At 41.0% G+C, this 21,671-nt stretch overlaps 1 protein-coding gene across 1 annotated transcript in view; it reads left to right on the forward strand.

The window, feature by feature from the left end:
• The first annotated feature begins 3,236 nt into the window (after positions 1 to 3,236).
• SH3BGRL2 (SH3 domain binding glutamate rich protein like 2) overlaps positions 3,237 to 21,671 on the forward strand; it is a 125,836-nt gene continuing 107,401 nt past the window's right edge. Inside the window, exon 1 of the mRNA XM_053710472.1 lies at positions 3,237 to 3,643. Coding sequence (XP_053566447.1) covers positions 3,599 to 3,643 — 45 coding nt within the window. The 5' untranslated portion in view covers positions 3,237 to 3,598. The remainder of the gene's footprint in view (positions 3,644 to 21,671) is intronic.

Genomic DNA, 21,671 nt, shown 5'->3' on the forward strand with positions numbered 1-21,671 from the left:
GAAAGACGACCACCACTGATCAAGACACACAAGCTGAAACGTCAAGACTGGGCCAAGAAATATCTCAAGACTGATTTTTCTAAGGTTTTATGGACTGATGAAATGAGAGTGAGTCTTGATGGGCCAGATGGATGGGCCCGTAGCTGTATTGGTAAAGGGCAGAGAGCTCCAGTCCGACTCAGACGCCAGCAAGGTGGAGGTGGAGTACTGGTTTGGGCTGGTATCATCAAAGATGAGCTTGTGGGGCCTTTTCGGGTTGAGGATGGAGTCAAGCTCAACTCCCAGTCCTACTGCCAGTTTCTGGAAGACACCTTCTTCAAGCAGTGGTACAGGAAGAAGTCTGCATCCTTCAAGAAAAACATGATTTTCATGCAGGACAATGCTCCATCACACGCGTCCAAGTACTCCACAGCGTGGCTGGCAAGAAAGGGTATAAAAGAAGAAAATCTAATGACATGGCCTCCTTGTTCACCTGATCTGAACCCCATTGAGAACCTGTGGTCCATCATCAAATGTGAGATTTACAAGGAGGGAAAACAGTACACCTCTCTGAACAGTGTCTGGGAGGCTGTGGTTGCTGCTGCACGCAATGTTGATGGTGAACAGATCAAAACACTGACAGAATCCATGGATGGCAGGCTTTTGAGTGTCCTTGCAAAGAAAGGTGGCTATATTGGTCACTGATTTGTTTTTGTTTTGTTTTTGAATGTCAGAAATGTATATTTGTGAATGTTGAGATGTTATATTGGTTTCACTGGTAAAAATAAATAATTGAAATGGGTATATATTTGTTTTTTGTTAAGTTGCCTAATAATTATGCACAGTAATAGTCACCTGCACACACAGATATCCCCCTAAAATAGCTATAACTAAAAACAAACTAAAAACTACTTTCAAAACTATTCAGCTTTGATATTAATTAGTTTTTTGGGTTCATTGAGAACATGGTTGTTGTTCAATAATAAAATTAATCCTCAAAAATACAACTTGCCTAATAATTCTGCACTCCCTGTAGTAGTGCAGTGCCCCCTTGAAGCTGACTTCACTTATGTGTGTAACCCCCTTATGTGTGTATTAAAGCAAAAGAAAAATAAGATTATTTATGTCCCTTTAACAAGCAAGAGAATTGTACAATTACCTTGACTCAAATATTCAACACATACTGTATAAGTGAATATAAATCTAGATTACTTTTGGTAAACTTAGCTACTTTCATATAAAAATGTAAACCATATACATCTGAACTAAGCATCTAAATACTAAGGAACCATTTATTTTGACATATCACATTTTTCAAGAGAATTCTTAAATATGAGGATCTATTTCATTGTGTTTAAACATTTCTCGTTAGTTATTAATGGTTTTTAAATGGGTACTATGCATGGCATAAACTTGTCTAATACTTTGCATTGAGAATACCACAAGTGTATTCCAATCTTTACCCACACGTGCATATGTGTTTACAATTTCAATATTTTAATTAAACATGTAAATGTTAGTGTTTGTTAAAACAATGTCATGTTTAAATAAAATATTGAAATTGTGAAATAATTTCACTTTTTAACTAAGAAACATGTTCACAAATAAAATATAACTATCAAAGTGTTTTCTAATGTTTCTAAGTAAGTAATGCTAATTAAAATACAAGCTTTTTGCATGAATTGGAATATTGTAAGAAAGGAACATAACAGTGTTCGAGAATGCTTTGCAGAGCTGATTCTAGCAGGCCCATTTATCAAAGGGCTTTCGGACCTGATCCGACACTGCGGATCAGGTCCGCAAGACCTCGCTAAATGCGGAGAGCAATACGCTCTCCGCATTTAACATTGCACCAGCAGCTCACAAGAGCTGCTGGTGCAACGCCGCCCCCTGCTGACTCGCGGCCAATCGGCCGCCAGCAGGGAGCTGTCAATCAACCCGATCGTATTCGATCGGGTTGATGTCCGGCGATTCCTGTCCGCCTGTTCAGAGCAGGCGGACAGGGTTATGGAACAGCGGTCTTTAGACCGCTGCTTCATAAGTTGTGTTTCTGGCGAGTCTGAAGACTCGCCAGAAACACGGCCCTTCAAGCTCCATACGGAGCTTGATAAATGGGCCTGTAAATGTCTGGATTTTAGATCAAGGTGAGATAAAATGATATCCTAACTATTTATCAATATAATATTGCTGTATAAGTAAGCATATATCTTTTTATAGGCTCCTCCTTTCAGCTACAAAGTATCTCAACATCTTTCATTTGACATATGTTCTCTGATTCTCCAAATATGAAATCTGCATTTTGTGATAGTGTATAAAAGGAATATGAAACAGTGCTCCTTTAATAAATAAATACATTTTAAAAAAATCAAAGCAAACATAAAAAGAGATTGTTTTTAAAAACAGGCAACAGCGTACTTGTTTTCTTGCAAAATGAACACTTAGACATTCTTACTGTAGCCACTGCCTGCAGATTTATAAGGGCACTTTAGTTGTGTTCTTCGTCTTCTGAGCATGGGCAAGAACAGACTTCCTGTTTCTCTAGCATTCCCTGAATAGTAAACCAGCTCATATTACCCTGCACAAATGAAGTAAATAATGAAAATCCTTTTAAAATGATGAATAATGCATATTGCAATGATTTCTATTGAGTATAAGCAACTACTTAGTGTTTTTTTATAAGTAGAATTAAACATACTGTTTTATATCCCATTAATAATAAATATGTATATATTTAATTTTATTGACTATGATTTGTGATGTTATTACTTGGCTTAATATTGTTGGTTCATTCTTGTTGCAGCTGTTGGTTGATCTATATATTTATTTAAGATATTAGGAGCCATATTTATAAGATTTTGATAATACTGTCTTTATGGCTTTTCTGCTCTCTTTATGTGCTTTTCTGTTTTGATTACTTATTATAATATTGCTCTGTTCATATATATATATATATATATATATATATATATATATATATATATATATATATATATTAGGAGGGACACTTATGTGACGTATCTGTGCATTATATTTACTTATATTTGTGGATGGATAGATGCATTGCTACATAGAAAGCTGCACCAGTTTACAAATATGCAAATATAACTAATATTATAATGTAAATAAACACTAGGTGGCGCTATTGCTTCAAGTTACTGTGGTACTATCGAAATATGAACTCAATAACCTAATCGTATTATATTGAGCTGTACATACAGTGTGACGTTTTATCGGTCTTGCTCAACAACCTTGCTAAGTGTAGATATTAAATACACTTAATGCAGGAGTCCAGAGATGACCAATGTACATTGTACCCGCATCCGGTAGTCCTTTACTGGCTCCTCCCCTCCTGGCTGCTGTGTGTATGGGCGGTACTCTGCTAGCTGAAGGAGGCAGGTTGCAGCTCATACTGTGTACTGGGTAAGGTTTATCCTTACAACTAGGGGATTCTTACAGTGCATCTCCGCAGACAAGTGAGGAACAGAATAAGAATATTCTCTGCACACACTAAGGGATCCCCAATATTAACTGTATACCGGGGAAGAGAGAAGCGTAACCTTATATACAGCACCCACACCTGCTACAGAGAGCAGGACCTGCTGTGTTTGTCTGGCTGAGAATGCTCATTAGGGTGTTTGTAGCCTCATCTTCAAGCTCTGTGGCGGTGAGTTCTGCATTTAAATTGTTTGCATACTGAGAGTAGCGCATAAATAAACAATTAGGTTCTATGTGCTGTACATGTTGTGTTTCACAGCGTGTTGCGTTGTTACTTTTTCCTTTAGTAAGGTCATTTTGTATTTCATTGGTGATGCTACCCCCACGCTTTATTCTAGTACAGCAGAATAGCATCATCCCTCAGCCTTTTCATACACATGCTTCCTAGTGTTAAACTCCGTGGGTGCTGTTCATGTTACCTACTGGTAAAAGTTTCTAAATTGTGTTGCTGTTAGATTATTCAGACTGGGATAAACTGTTTTTTATATTCTAATTACACACACACATTTGTATTAATATGTATATGTCCATTTATTGGTGCAAAAAGTAGTTTTTATCTGTTAAAACTTCATTATAATAGAATGCTTTTTTTTTTTTAAATTACATTTATGACTTTTGAACATTTTGCTATATACATCAGCAAACATTATATTGGTTGAAAATTATAATAATAATTTGCAAGTTTGAGATATAGGATAACAGACCACCCCCTGCAGCCTCTTTCAATTCATTATGATGATGCTAGTTTCTATGGTAAAGAGTGATGCATTATTTTTTTGTAGTTGTTTCAAATTCAAAGTAATTTAATTATAGTTGAAAACCCACAGATAACTAATTTGTCACAAACTTTTCAAACACAGCAGTATATCAGAGCTGATTTTCATATATTTTTTACTTGTCTACTTAAACAGGTCTCTTAAAAACCAAGTTTGAAATATATGTTCCATCATATAAACTTTTTGACTATAGTTATAAGTAACATTATAATGTATGATGGAAAGTGAAAGGGTTAAAACCCAGCTGCTGACAGCACTATGTTGACACACACAACTTATATGGGTGGAGTCTTTGCATAGAATTATGGTTGTTCAGAATCTACATAAAATGAAGAGATAATTTGTCTTGAACAGGCATTCTATTTGGACATCAATCAACTTTGCTCGGCTAGGGTGTGTTGGTTTGAAATTGATAACAACAGTCTAATTCTCTTGCATATTTTACATCATCCATATTTGTATGGAAATATACAAAACAAAATGTATCTGTGACCTAAATAAAGTTATTTTTTTTACATTGGTTCACAAAGCACCACAGAGTTTAGTGAATACTGTATACAACCTCACAGTGTCTTGCAAACCTTAATAGAAATGCCAGTTCTGAAAATATAGTTAGAAAACTTTAGTTTTATAACCAGATTAAAATATAGATATTTATTTTGCAATTCAGAAGCCACTCACTTAATTCACCTGCATTGTTTAAAATATACTTTTATGGAGCTTATCAGTGTTTTATGGTAAAAACAAAAAAACTAAAGTGATAACACATTTGTTTATTTAAGATGTTGTTCTCTTGCTTCATTGTTTATTTGGTGTTTCTAAGAGGAGGTTTAAAATATAAAGTTGTGTTGTAAGGAACTAGGCCGCAGGTATGTTTATGCATTTAGGTACAATGTTATCTTGCAAAATGAGCACTTGGACACTCTTACGGGAGTAGACAAGCTGAGAACTTAAAGGGACATTATACACATTTTTTCTTTGCATAAATGTTTTGTAGATGACCTATTTATATAGCCCATAAAGTTTTTTTGTTTTTTTTAAATGTATAGTTTTGCTTATTTTTAAATAACATTGCTCTGATTTTCAGACTCCTAACCAAGCCCCAAAGTTTTATCAGCATACCGTCAGCTACCTTCTCCAGCTTGCTCCTGTTTGTGTAAAGGGTCTTTTCATATTCAAAAGAAGGGGGAGGGGGGAGTGTCTTATTTCTCACTTGCAGTGGGCTTTCCGGCTACCTTTACAACTGACCTAAACTGAGAGCTTCTAAGTAAGTTTTTAAGCCGTTTTATACTGGATTTTTATATCAGTATCTGTGCATCTTATTCTTTATAGTAGTGTCTATTACATGCAGTTATATGAAAATGAGTGTATACTGTCTCTTTAAGGGGACAGTCAACACCAGAATTTTTGTTGCTTAAAAAGATAGATAATCCATTTATTACCCATTCCCCAGTTTTGCATAACCAACACGGTTATAATCATACACTTTTTACCTCTGTGATTAACTTGTATCTAAGCATCTTCTGACAGCCCCCTGATCACATGACATTTTATTTATTATCTATTGCCTTTCATTTTAGCCAATTAGTGCAGTGTCTGCCACAAGTCACGGGCGTGATCACAATGTGTTATTTTTATATATATATATATATATATATATATATATATATATATATATATATATATATATATATATATATATATATATATATATATATATATATATACACTCACATGAACTAGCTCTCCCCTGTTGTTAAAAGCAAATAAAAAAGCATGTGATAAGAGGCGGCCTTCAAGGGCTTAGAAATTTATCATATGAACCTTCCTAGGTTTAGCTTTCAACTAAGAATATCAAGAGAACAAAGCTAAATTGGTGATATAAGTAAATTGGAAAGTTGTTTAAAATGACATGCCTTATTTGAAACATGAACGTTTGTTTGTTTTTTGTTGGGTTTTTTTTTGGACTTGACTGTCCCTTTTAAATTGCATTCTGCCTCTTCTGAGAATGGGGAAGAAACTTACTTCTAGTTTCTCTAGCATTCATTCAATTGTAAACCAGTTCATGTTACTCTAGAATATTTGACATCAAGCTAGATATGCCTTCCTTTAGAGTCCACAGGCAGGAAAGAAATAGAAAAGGCAGATGACTTAATGGGATTCAAATGTCAAAATTGAAAGCATTTTTGCAGTATACTTACATTAGCAGAAATACTTCTAGTTAAATGTATTTTATTTCAGCGGCATATGCACACAAGCAGTATTCAAACTCAAAAAGCTGGTGGTAGTGTTTATTGTGCTTGTGAAGACAAGGATAATTAAATACCATATAATTGCATAATCAACAAATGCATTAAAATGTAATACAATAACACTTACTATGAATCTTAATTGAGCAGCAGATTTTTTTTTTTCTGATAAATTTGAAATGTCCATTCACCAGCCCCCTATATCATGTGACAGATATCAGCAAATCACATACTTATATGTAAAAGATGAAAGATTTGTGCGTTCTGAAGAGAAATCAGAGTATAACTCACTGACATATGTATGCACTGTGAACTCATGTTCAGCGCATGATTAGTAGAATCTGATGCCCCAGAAAGTGTGCATATAAAAAGATTGTGCACATATATGTAAACTGGAAAGTTTGTTTTTTATTGTTTTCTCTGTCTGAATCATGAAAGTAAACGTCTGACTATAGTGCATATAAACCACTGCTGACTCTAAAAATGGTGCAGTGTTTCAATACGGCACAGGCCCTAGGTGCGCCAATTCTTCTATTTAGAATTTTAATGCACCTTTTCTATACCTTTTAAGACGCATGCATGCTCGAAATATGCTTTTACTGACAGGAGCAAAGTAGTTGGGTAGATCCTAAACCCAAACTTAAAGGGACATTATACACTAGATTTTTCTTTGCATAAATGTTTTGTAGATGATCCATTTATATAGCCCATACAGTTTTTGGTTTTTTTGTATAGTTTTGCTTATTTTTAAATAAAATTGCTCTGATTTTCAGACTCCTAACTAAGCCCCAAAGTTTTAGGAGAATACTGATGTATACCTACTCCAGCTTGCTCCTGTTTGTGGAAAGGGTATTTTCATATGCAGAGGAAGGGGGAGTGTCTGATTTTTCCCACTTGCAGCGGGTGTTCCAGCTATCTTTTTATTTTTAATAATTTTTTATTGAGGTTATTCAGATAAACATAATTAAACAAAAGTTCAATTGGATTTACAGTAGTACATCAATAATTGTTTTTTCAGTATACTCATGGATTAAGCAAAAGGTGCAACATACAAAACTTATGATAATACTAAAAGATCAGTCTAGTTCGGATGCTATTGAACTGCGGAAATGGAACCTCATTTGTTTTTATTTCTCTTTTTTTTTTTTTCCCCCTCGAAAATGAATGGATGCGCCTCCATAACTTCAAAAGGCCACTCATGGAACTCTGTAATCTGTATAATTTAGGGGAGGAGCTTTAATGCTAAACACAGTCACTTTTGGAGCTTGGAGTGTAGTTAGGAGGGGGGACCTGTCTGAATGATGAATAAGTTAACAGCAATGGTATTATGCGGTTCATAATAAGAAGGGTCTCTCTTGGGCTCAACTTAGGATAAATGAGAGGTATAATAAGCGGGTATACAAGCATGTAGCAAACTCACTATATATGTTCATTAGGGTTATTGAGGTTAAAAAAAGGAATCTGAAGTAATGGCTGCTAAGTACAGTAGATGGTCAATAAGTGGCCTATGCAGGAACATCTGGGATATCACTTAGGAATTAAATAGGCTAATAATACTTATGTGACAGTAAAATACTGCAATAACTGTAGGCTTAGAGCTAGGTTTTAGCTATATTAGCAATATAAAATAAGAGTTACTCCCCATAAACTTGAATACTGTATATAACCCTAGCCACCCAGGTACGGGCCCTATACCCAGATGACAGGCAAAGTATGTAGAATTGTATTAGTTATCTATTAGTCTCCTCTAGACTGCAAATGTGGTATTTGTGACTTCCTATTAAAGTGAAAGTAGTTTGTCCCAAAGGCTCTGAATAAACATCTCCTGTAAGTGACTTACTGTTGGCCTTCAAAATAAATATATAGCCAACTGAGGAAAATATAGATCAATAAAAGGGCATCCATTAAGCTATGATGGAAATATCTCCGTACATTCTGCTGTTAAGATTATGACAGCTTTAAGGTTAACATATGATTAGACAGCTGCTAAGTTCCATATGTGCACATAACTCCTGTTATGCTGTACTCTCCAGTAGTGGTATTGTGCCACGTCTGAACAATATAAACATAGAGCAAGGTAAAAGTGATTTATGATCTACATGCAGGTAATCCTATAAATATATGTATGTACACCTATTCCAGTCTGGACTACTCTATAGTTGCAGGCTCCATCACTAAAACTATTACTAAATTAAATAATATAATATTTGAGCGGTTTCCTATTGTAGGGACTCTTACATTGGAAGGTAGGAAGTACCCTGCGTTAAACATGGCTGCTAGTCAAGTTATAGTTCTCATCCATATATCTCCGTGGGTGAGAGATAATAGGCTGATGTACAGACCATACCAGGGAGTCGCCAGACAGGACTACGCAGCTAGCCTGTAGAAGAAACAGTCTGGTGTTAGTATATACCATAAGATCAGAGTACAGGAAAAACAACTATATTAGTAGAGTATCCAAAAAGCTTCATCATAGTAAGTTAATCCTAGACCACAAGCCTCTCTCCTTTTATATAAACGTGGAAAAAGAGTTGCTTTCATTGTATAGCTGACAAAATATATAAATGGTATGCCTGAACAGCTGTCACACCCTACATTGTGGTATAAGATGTATAGTATATTGTGCCAGTATTAAATAAAGTCTATAACTCTAGGAACCAGCAGAGTCACCTTGTGTAGACATATATAGCATAAACAAGAGAAAGCAGCCGGGAGAAAACACAACCCATTAAACATCAAGAACATTAATATTACAGTAAACAGTAGTGGTATTGTGCCACATCTGAACAATATAAACATAGAGCAAGGTAAAAGTGATTTATGATCTACATGCAGGTAATCCTATTCTGAGACTCCCTGCCCTCCTTTATTCTTATGACTTCCTGCTCCAACCCTTCCCCCCCCCCTCCCAGCTCTATATATTTGCAGTTGCTGTGCGACTGCGCGCAGCGGGTGCGCCAAAGGTAAGCCCGTCAGTGCCAGTCCGCGCCTGGACCACACCCAGCGCCACAAACAATGACCTCCACACCCGCCACCACTATAACACCAGCACCCTTTGCTCTCTCAACATCGGTAAATCACCAGCATGCCACCTCGCATCCCCGACGAACACCAAAGGACCATTCACAAACCTACCAAACATCCCTCACTCAAATAGCCTGGAGAACCTCAACTGCATCCTCCTCAACACCCGCTCCATCCACAAGCACACCATCGAAATCTGGAACCTGCTCGACTCCACCTCCCCAGACGTCGCCTTCCTCACCGAAACCTAGCTCAACCCCACATCCGCGCCGGACATCGCCAACGCCATCCCCGATGGCTATAAAATCACACACAAGGACCACAGCAACCGACCTGGAGGAGGCATAATCCACAAACACTCCATCCAAGTCACAACCACCTCCGATGATCACTCACCAGACTGGGAACATCTACACTTCAAAATCAAGGTTAACCACAACACCACCCTCCGCGGCACCCTCATCTACAGACCTCCAGGACCTCGTCCTGCCTTCTGTGACTCCATCACTGATCACCTTGCACCCCACGCCCTCAACTTCCATTTTGACAACCCCAATGATCACAACACCACCAACCTCCTGGAAAACCTTGGAACCATTGGACTGAAGCAACTTGTAAACGCCCCAACTCACATAGCCGGACACACCCTCGACCCAATCTTCTCCGCAGGCAACCACATCTCAGTCAGCCACATAACCAAACTCCACTGGACTGACCATCACTGTATACACTTCTCCTTCAACAAACCCACCACGCACCTCCGGCATCACCACCTGCCCCGCAGAAACTGGAACAACATCACCCAAGAACAACTGCACTCCACCCTGATCAAGTCCCCCTCAGTGACCTCCACTGACGCGAACTCCTCCGCCCGACACCTACATCGCTGGATCACAGACTGCGCAAATAGCCTCGCCCCCCCTCAAGAAACCGTCCTGCCGCCAGCCAGCCAACAAGGCCAACTGGTTCACCCCCACCCTCCAGGACTCCAAACGCCACTGCAGACGATTAGAGAGAATATGGAGATCCAGCAAGTCCCCCTTGGACAAATCCACCCACCACCACCTCATCAAAACCACAAAGAAAACCGCTATCCTAGACAGAATCCACGCCAAAACCCACAACAGCAAAGAGCTGTTCACAGTCATTAAGGAATTCTCCAAACCCAACAGTGATACTAATGACATCCCACCCTCCCAGGACCTCTGCGACAACATCGCTACTTACTTCCACCGTAAGATCATAAACATCTACGACAGCCTTGAGCTCCAGAACTCACCACCGACCACCACCTCACCCAAACCCACCACCTGCCACCTTCTACGCACTACCTGGAGCCCCCTCACCATGGAGGACACACTCAGAATCATGAAATCTATCCACTCCGGAGCACCCTCAGACCCATGCCCGCACCACATATTCAACAAAGCGGGTTTTACCATCGCCCACAAATTCTGCTCCATCAAAACTGGCACCTTCCCAGAAGACTGGAAGCATGCAGAGCTGAAACCCCTGCTGAAGAATCCCACAGCTGACCCCATAGATCCTAAAAACTACCGCCCATCTCTCTTCTCCCCTTTCCAGCCAAAGTAATCGAGAAGGCCATCAACGCACAACTTGTTGACCAAATCGAGACCAACCACATCTTGGACCCCTCCCAATCCGGTTTCATTAGCAATCACAGCACCGAGACCGCCCTCCTCACTGCCACAGATGACATCCGCACCCTGCTCGACCAAGGAGAGACTGCTGTGCTCATTCTTCAAGACCTCTCAGCCGCATTCGACACTGTAGCCCACAGCACCCTCCTGACACGCCTACACAATGCTGGCATCCGCAATAAGGCCCTGGAATGGATCACCTCCTTCCTCAGCGGCAGAACCCAGAAAGTCAGACTCCCACCCTTCTCCTCCAATCCCACAGCAATCGGCTGCGGCGTACCACAAGGCTCTTCTCTTAGCCCCACCCTCTTCAACATCTACATGGCCCCCAACACAACCTCAACATCGTCTCCTACGCCGACGGTACACAGTTAATCATCTCACTCACCCGAGACCCCACCACCGCCGAGATAAATGTGCACAAAGGACTTACAGCAATCGCCACCTGGATGAACAACAACCGTCTCAAACTCAACACTGACAAGACCGAAATCCTCCTCCTCGGACCCACCAAATCTGCATGGAATGACTCCTAGTGGCCCACAGCCCTCGGACACCCTCCAACTCCAACACACCACGCACGAAATCTAGGCTTCATCCTCGACTCATCACTTTCCATGGACCGCCAAGTCAACGCCGTCTCTTCGACTTGTTTTCACATACTCCACCTACTGCGAAAATCTTCAAGTGGATCCCCACTGAAACTAGAAAATCTGTCACCCATGCCCTCGTCAGTAGTCGACTGGACTACGGCAATGCACTCTACGCCGGGTCCACCATCAAGCTCCAGAAACTACTCCAACGCATCCAGAACACCTCGGCCAGACTCATCCTCAACATCCCTCGCCAAAACCACATCACCGAACACCTAAGGAACCTACACTGGCTCCCCGTCAACAAGAGAATCACCTTCAAGCTCCTAACCCATGCATTCAAGGCCCTCCACAACATGGGTACTGAATACATCAACCACCGTGTCAATTTCTACACCCCCTCCAGACAACTCCGCTCTGCCGACCAAGCACTCGCAGTCATCCCCCGCATCAAGAAAAAAAAACAGCTGGAGGAAAATCCTTCTCCTATATGGCAGCAAGGTCATGGAACTCCCTCCCGCTGCACCTCAGAAAATCCACCTCCCTTACAAACTTCAGGAAGGACCTCAAGACCTGGCTCTTTGAATGAATCGTCTTCCCTTAGCCCCCCTCTCCCCCACCCCCCATAGCGCCTTGAGACCCTCACAGGTGATTATTTTGCGCTTTAGAAGTACCCAATAGATAGATAGTGATATATGATGGAGCGAAGATATAAAGGCTCTATCTGTGATAGGCCTCACATTTGATCCCAACAGAGTAAATATATAGGAACCCAAAAGCATCTAAAGTGCATGCCAACAGGGCTTGAGAAAAAAAAACATAATTGCACACATCTCCAATTATAAAATACTTAGTAAACAACACAGTATGGAGTCTCTCAGTCAGGCATGTGGCTTAACCGATATAGGGAGATGTCTCAGTCTATTAGCTGATTCCAAAATGGTTTTGGTTCCACACACGGCCCAGAGGCAGTCCTTCAGATACAGGGCACTGGAAGTCCGCCTCAGGTACAAAGCACTGTGCGTCACCCAAGAACGGTATATCGCCCACTGGTAGAGATATCATCTCCGTTACATAAAGGAGCCTGTTAGATGCAGAGTTACTTACTAATGTTCTGTGCTCACCGTTTCCCACCCCATGGTTCGAGGTGAGTTCTGCATGAGGTGATTGGAAGATATAAGGGTGGGGAACAAACTTTGTATTTCTCCTTTCTTCGGACGTCTGTGTGATAATCCCCCGACATTGAGCGCTCCATGGAGAGGGCTGTTGCATACTTCACTGGGCTGAGGGCCGTATGTCAGCTTGTGTTGATGTTTTCTCGGGGTTCCGTGTTTGCGAGGGTCTATCTTCATTGGATCTCTTGTGTTCCACCTGAAATAGTCAGAACAGCTTCTAGGTCTCTGCAAGTCACTGTAGTGCTGAGACATTAGTGACCGGATCTTCAATTCCCAGGTGTCTTATCGCCTCCATTACTGCCCGTCCACATCGCTCCATCTTTCTCAGTAGGGGTTACCAAGATTTGGTACCTAGTAAGTGCTGTATCTATGACAAGACAAGTTGCTGTATATTAGTGTCAGGTTAGTCGTTGTTCCCGGATGCCAGGAGAACGTGATGAGGATCTTAATGCAGGCCTCTGCTCGAGTAGTATACAGTATTGCTCTGGATTAGGTCTCCAAATTAAAAGTGTCAAACAATAGTGGTATCAAACGATGTGGAAGTTCCCAAAGAAGGCAATTCATGTCAGTGTGGCTATCGATGACCCTACTAGTTAAAGATAATCGCCAAGTTAGTTAGATGGGTTGAAGAGCTTCCATATTTGCTTCTTACCGCTGGCTAAACACCCCCCCCCCTCCAGCTATCTTTTTAAACAGAGCTAAACTGGGAGCTTCTAAGTAAGTTTGTAAACTGTTTTATACTGGATTTTTATATCAGTATCTGTGCATCTTATTCTTTATAGTAGTGTCTATTACGTGCAGTTATATGAACATTGGTGTATATTGTTACCTTTAAATAGTTAACCCAGTGATTATTAAAACAAGATTAATTTGCTTAGGAGGACAACATTGCAACATTCACATTTGTTACTTGCTGCCATGGTAAACTGGCTTGCAGAAATCATATACTGTATTATAGATGCCAACAAACAATTCCATGTGTTCTGGTAATGAACACATTGGTCTCTTAAACTGTGCATGTCATGGTGCCATTAGCGTAAAAACTGGCCAATTGGGTAAGCAGAAAACTGTGTTCCTACTCATTACTGACTCTATCCCAGGATCATATATAAATGTGTTGTAATTGTTATACGTTCTTAACATTTTCACTTATTTAGGCTGTTTTAACTTAGTAGCTTTCATTGTATGTTTTTATAAAAGGTGTTTTTTTTTGTTTTTTTATCTAGTGACTTATTTTTATTCACCAAATATAATTACATTGCAACAAAACTTTTTTTTTCTAACATTTCTTTTTTATACTTTCCATCACAAACTGAGTAGTTTCGAATGTGTTTTAGTATAAAAAAAAAAAAAAAAGTGTCCAGTTTTTTTAAAAGGACATAGAAATAATGCTTTAATATTGAAGCATCAATTCCACAGGCTTACAGAGCAAACCAGTGGCTGCATCCCATATCTACTAACAGCCTATGTGCTGTGTATCTTTACTCTGCAAATGCTGGTGTGGAAGTGAAGAGTTAAATGGATATTAAACCCAATTTCTTTCTTTCATTTCTTTACATTTAGCCACCAATCAGCAAGTGCTGAACCAAAAATGGGCCGGTACTAGAAGAACGAAGAAAAATTGATAATAGGAGTAAATTATAAAGTTGCTTAAAATTGCTGCTCTATCTGAATGATGAAAGAAATAATTTGGAACCTTATGTCTCTGCCCCCTAAACCTGTAGACTGTGAGCTCTCCGCAGCAGGGCCCTCAACTCCTGTACTAGATTTGTTTAGTTTTGTCACAAATCCTTGTCATTGTATACCCCTGTCACTGTACCCAGCGCTACAGAATTTGGCGGCGCTATACAAATAAATGATGATAATAAAATAATATCCCTTTTAATGTCAATATATTCCTTCTATAGAACTTTAAAATATTTTATGCAACATGTAGGGTGGGGAAATATTTAAATTTATGTTAAAGAATATTTAACCCTTATTGAATCAGAGCCTAGTCAAGTCAAAACTAAACTTAAATGGATTGGATAGAGCATGCCATGTGTTGAAGAGTAAATCTAGGTTGGCTGATAGGAGCTCAGGAGCGTGCACATGTCTGTAGCATTCAATGGCAGCAGTATTTGCAGCTATGTATAACTTTGCATAAACATTATTGCAGACACTGCTGCCAAATAGACATACACACTGCTGAGCTCACCAAGGATCACTCTTTAACAAAGGATACCAAGAGAACTAAACAAAATTGATGATAGAATAAGTATTCCATATTTTAACACTTTTCTATATTATCTTAGCTTTTGTATTAAAATGTGTTTTAGTCAGTCTAGTACACGCATTACATCAGTGCACAGCAGAATCATGTTGTTAAGTAGTTGTGGTTGAGATATAAAAACAAGTTCAACTCGTTTTTAAGATTCTACCAAACTAATGTAATTATACCAAGCTGTAATTTGTTAGAGCATTTTATTAAATCAATGCTTCCTCATATTTCTTAAGCCCTAACAAGCTGAAGTGACTCCCCTTGTGTAGGAGGGACATACGCATGTACCAGCCAATCATGCTCTGTGTCCTGATCAGGAACTGCATAAGAAAATACCTGGTATGCAACTAGTTAGGAACAAGCATCTGTTTTATAATAAAATGCTTTATTAATGCTTTTTATGTGTAGGTTTCTTTAATATCAACATCCACTTCACACATCTCTCCTATTTGCAGTGCAACCTTAACTCTTGTCTACAGTTATATCCTTTTTCACATGGCTTTTCCATTGTGCCAGCATCAAACTCAAGCTGTTCTTTAGTAGCCATTAACAGAAAATGAAAGGCGCAGTAAAGTTTAAAAAAAAAAATACTTTTATGATTTGGAGAGATCATGAATATGTAAAAACGTTCCAGTTTACTTCTATTATCAAATTTGCTTTGTTTTCTTGGTATCTTTTGTTGAAGAGTACATCTAGGTACAGTCATATGACCTCAGGAGTGTGCATGTGTCTGTGACACTCAATGGCAGCTGTGTTTGTAACTGTTTACCATATCTACAGATCACTGTTTGTATGCATATGTATCATTAATATTTATATCTACATATTATTAGTTTGTTGGAACCAAATTTGACCCCTTATGACTACTGACCTATTAGTAATACTAATGTGTCATGTGTTAAGATGTGTTCTGAGGTATGGGTGGGTGATCCCAGGGTGTGGGCGGCGGTTTATGAGCAGTTTGTAGGTGATTACCAAGACATTAGCCAAATAAGGGACAATGTGGCAGAGTTTGCAAACCTGGGCCATGCTTCAATATGCGGGATGTTTGGCACTCTGCTCTCTGCTCTAGGCAAATGCTCCTATATAAATGCTGTCTGCCACACTACTGTTCATCAATGCTTTACAGATAGAAGATGATAGTAATCTAGTCACCCCCCCCCCATAAACTGCTAGCACTTACAGCTGTCTCTTGCTGTAGTCTATGGGGACGATTTTATCAAGCTGTGGCGGACAGGGGCGTACATACAGTTTGCCTCTGACGGGCTGAATTCCCCTGGCGGAATTCAGCATTGCACACGAGCGCTATTTTGTACGAGCGGGCAGTTGCTGTCATTCTCCCGGTTGGATTAGACCACGGAGATTGAATTTTGCCACTTTAGAGGTGGTGAAAGATTAGGGAAGCAGCGGTCTGATGACCACTGCTTGTTAAATACGGCATGCAGCTCATTTTGCTGATAAACAATGAACATTTTTCCAACTAAAATGACTGTGGCAATCCAGATTGGCTGCTCCTAATAGGGCAATCGGGGGTGTAATTTGGCTTTTTAACATTATGCCTTTTTTTTTTGTATTTATTTACTTGTTTACAAATGCTTAATAGTGAATGGTGTGTGTGTATATTTCATTTACTCCATAATGACAATGGCAAGTTTTCACAAACTCACCTGTGTGTGCATGTATCTGCCTATTACTGCCTGTGTGTGTGTGTGTGTGTGTATGTATCTGCCTATTACTGCCTGTGTGTGTGCATGTATCTGCCTATTACTGCCTGTGTGTGTGTATGTATCTGCCTATTACTGCCTGTGTGTGTGCATGTATCTGCCTATTACTGCCTGTGTGTGTGTGTGCATGTATCTGCCTATTACTGCCTGTGTGTGTGTGCATGTATCTGCCTATTACTGCCTGCCTGTGTGTGTGTGTGTGTGTGCATGTATCTGCCTATTACTGCCTGTGTGTGTGTGTGCATGTATCTGCCTATTACTGCCTGTGTGTGTGTGTGCATGTATCTGCCTATTACTGCCTGTGTGTGTGTGTGCATGTATCTGCCTATTACTGCCTGTGTGTGTGTGTGTGTGTGCATGTATCTGCCTATTACTGCCTGTGTGTGTGTGTGTGTGTGTGTGCATGTATCTGCCTATTACTGCCTGTGTGTGTGTGTGTGTGCATGTATCTGCCTATTACTGCCTGTGTGTGTGTGTGTGCGTGCATGTATCTGCCTATTACTGCCTGTGTGTGTGTGTGCATGTATCTGCCTATTACTGCCTGTGTGTGTGTGTGCATGTATCTGCCTATTACTGCCTGTGTGTGTGTGTGTGTGCATGTATCTGCCTATTACTGCCTGTGTGCGTGCATGTATCTGCCTATTACTGCCTGTGTGTGTGTGTGCATGTATCTGCCTATTACTGCCTGTGTGTGTGTGTGTGCATGTATCTGCCTATTACTGCCTGTGTGTGTGTGTGTGTGTGTGTGTGCATGTATCTGCCTATTACTGCCTGTGTGTGCATGTATCTGCCTATTACTGCCTGTGTGTGTGTGCATGTATCTGCCTATTACTGCCTATGTGTGTGTGTGCATGTATCTGCCTATTACTGCCTATGTGTGTGTGTGCATGTATCTGCCTATTACTGCCTGTGTGTGTGTGTGTGTGTGCATGTATCTGCCTATTACTGCCTGTGTTTGTGTGTGTGTGTGCATGTATCTGCCTATTACTGCCTGTGTGTGTGTGTGTGTGCATGTATCTGCCTATTACTGCCTGTGTGTGTGTGTGTGTGTGTGCATGTATCTGCCTATTACTGCCTATGTGTGTGTGTGCATGTATCTGCCTATTACTGCCTGTGTGTGTGTGTGTGTGCATGTATCTGCCTATTACTGCCTGTGTGTGTGTGTGTGTGCATGTATCTGCCTATTACTGCCTATGTGTGTGTGTGCATGTATCTGCCTATTACTGCCTATGTGTGTGTGTGTGCATGTATCTGCCTATTACTGCCTATGTGTGTGTGTGCATGTATCTGCCTATTACTGCCTGTGTGTGCATGTATCTGCCTATTACTGCTTGTGTGTGTATCTGCCTATTACTGCTTGTGTGTGTGTATGTATCTGCCTATTACTGCTTGTGTGTGTGTATGTATCTGCCTATTACTGCTTGTGTGTGTGTATGTATCTGCCTATTACTGCCTGTGTGTGTGTGTGTGTGTATGTATCTGCCTATTACTGCCTGTGTGTGTGTGTATGTATCTGCCTATTACTGCCTGTGTGTGTGTGTGTGTGCATGTATCTGCCTATTACTGCCTGTGTGTGTGTGCATGTATCTGCCTATTACTGCCTGTGTGTGTGTGCATGTATCTGCCTATTACTGCCTGTGTGTGTGTGTGTGTGCATGTATCTGCCTATTACTGCCTGTGTGTGTGTGTGTGTGTGTGTGTGTGTGCATGTATCTGCCTATTACTGCCTGTGTGTGTGTGCATGTATCTGCCTATTACTGCCTGTGTGTGTGTGTGTGTGCATGTATCTGCCTATTACTGCCTGTGTGTGTGTGTGTGTGTGTGTGTGTGTGCATGTATCTGCCTATTACTGCCTGTGTGTGTGTGTGTGTGTGTGTGTGCATGTATCTGCCTATTACTGCCTGTGTGTGTGTGTGTGTGTGTGTATCTGCCTATTACTGCCTGTGTGTGTGTGTGTGTGTGCATGTATCTGCCTATTACTGCCTGTGTGTGTGTGTGCATGTATCTGCCTATTACTGCCTGTGTGTGTGTGTGTGCATGTATCTGCCTATTACTGCCTGTGTGTGTGCATGTATCTGCCTATTACTGCCTGTGTGTGTGTGCATGTATCTGCCTATTACTGCCTTTGTGTGTGTGTGTGTGCATGTATCTGCCTATTACTGCCTGTGTGTGTGTGCATGTATCTGCCTATTACTGCCTGTGTGTGTGTGCATGTATCTGCCTATTACTGCCTGTGTGTGTGTGCATGTATCTGCCTATTACTGCCTGTGTGTGTGTGTGTGTGTGCATGTATCTGCCTATTACTGCCTGTGTGTGTGTGTGTGTGTGCATGTATCTGCCTATTACTGCCTGTGTGTGTGTGCATGTATCTGCCTATTACTGCCTGTGTGTGTGTGTGTGCATGTATCTGCCTATTACTGCCTGTGTGTGTGTGTGTGTGCATGTATCTGCCTATTACTGCCTGTGTGTGTGTGTGTGTGCATGTATCTGCCTATTACTGCCTGTGTGTGTGTGTGCATGTATCTGCCTATTACTGCCTGTGTGTGTGTGTGTGTGTGTGTGTGTGTGCATGTATCTGCCTATTACTGCTTGTGTGTGTGTGTGTGTATGTATCTGCCTATTACTGCTTGTGTGTGTGTGTGTGTATGTATCTGCCTATTACTGCTTGTGTGTGTGTGTGTGTATGTATCTGCCTATTACTGCTTGTGTGTGTGTGTGTGTGTGTATGTATCTGCCTATTACTGCCTGTGTGTGTGTGTATGTATCTGCCTATTACTGCCTGTGTGTGTGTGTGTGTGTATCTGCCTATTACTGCTTGTGTGTGTGTGTGTGTGTATGTATCTGCCTATTACTGCCTGTGTGTGTGTATGTATCTGCCTATTACTGCTTGTGTGTGTGTGCATGTATCTGCCTATTACTGCCTGTGTGTGTGTGTGCATGTATCTGCCTATTACTGCCTGTGTGTGTGTGTGTGTGTGCATGTATCTGCCTATTACTGCCTATGTGTGTGTGTGCATGTATCTGCCTATTACTGCCTGTGTGTGTGTGCATGTATCTGCCTATTACTGCCTTTGTGTGTGTGTGTGCATGTATCTGCCTATTACTGCCTGTGTGTGTGTGTGTGTGTGTGCATGTATCTGCCTATTACTGCCTGTGTGTGTGTGTGTGTGTGTGTGTGTATGTATCTGCCTATGTGTGTGTGTGTGTGCATGTATCTGCCTATTACTGCCTATGTGTGTGTGTGCATGTATCTGCCTATTACTGCTTGTGTGTGTGTGTATGTATCTGCCTATTACTGCCTGTGTGTGTGTGTATGTATCTGCCTATTACTGCCTGTGTGTGTGTGTGTGTGTGTGTGTGTGTATGTATCTGCCTATTACTGCTTGTGTGTGTGTGTGTATGTATCTGCCTATTACTGCCTGTGTGTGTGTATGTATCTGCCTATTACTGCCTGTGTGTGTGTGTGTATGTATCTGCCTATTACTGCCTGTGTGTGTGTGTATGTATCTGCCTATTACTGCCTGTGTGTGTGTGTGTGTGTGTGTATGTATCTGCCTATTACTGCCTGTGTGTGTGTGTATGTATCTGCCTATTACTGCCTGTGTGTGTGTGTGTATGTATCTGCCTATTACTGCCTGTGTGTGTGTGTGTGTATCTGCCTATTACTGCTTGTGTGTGTGTGTGTATGTATCTGCCTATTACTGCCTGTGTGTGTGTATGTATCTGCCTATTACTGCCTGTGTGTGTATGTATCTGCCTATTACTGCCTGTGTGTGTATGTATCTGCCTATTACTGCCTGTGTGTGTATGTATCTGCCTATTACTGCCTGTGTGTGTGTGTGTATGTATCTGCCTATTACTGCCTGTGTGTGTATGTATCTGCCTATTACTGCCTATTACTGCCTGTGTGTGTATGTATCTGCCTATTACTGCCTGTGTGTGTGTGTGTATGTATCTGCCTATTACTGCCTGTGTGTGTATCTGCCTATTACTGCCTGTGTGTGCATCTGCCTATTACGGCCTGTGTGTGTATCTGCCTATTACGGCCTGTGTGTGTGTGTGTGCATGTATCTGCCTATTACTGCCTGTGTGTGTGTGTGTGTGCATGTATCTGCCTATTACTGCCTGTGTGTGTGTGTGTGTGTGCATGTATCTGCCTATTACTGCCTGTGTGTGTGTGCATGTATCTGCCTATTACTGCCTGTGTGTGTGTGCATGTATCTGCCTATTACTGCCTCTGTGTGTGTGCATGTATCTGCCTATTACTGCCTCTGTGTGTGTGTGTGCGCATGTATCTGCCTATTACTGCCTGTGTGTGTGTGTGCGCGCGCGCATGTATCTGCCTATTACTGCCTGCGTGTGTGTGCACGCATGTATCTGCCTATTACTGCCTGTGTGTGTGTGCGCGCATGTATCTACCTGTGTGTGTATGTATCTGCCTATTACTGCTTGTGTGTGTGTGCATGTATCTGCCTATTACTGCCTGTGTGTGTGTGTGCATGTATCTGCCTATTACTGCCTGTGTGTGTGTGTGTGTGTGTGTGTGCATGTATCTGCCTATTACTGCCTGTGTGTGTGTGTGTGCATGTATCTGCCTATTACTGCCTGTGTGTGTGTGTGCATGTATCTGCCTATTACTGCCTGTGTGTGTGTGTGTGTGTGCATGTATCTGCCTATTACTGCCTGTGTGTGTGTGTGCATGTATCTGCCTATTACTGCCTGTGTGTGTGTGTGT

The sequence above is a fragment of the Bombina bombina genome, chromosome 4, assembly GCF_027579735.1.
Source record: "Bombina bombina isolate aBomBom1 chromosome 4, aBomBom1.pri, whole genome shotgun sequence".
Lineage (NCBI taxonomy): Eukaryota > Metazoa > Chordata > Amphibia > Anura > Bombinatoridae > Bombina > Bombina bombina.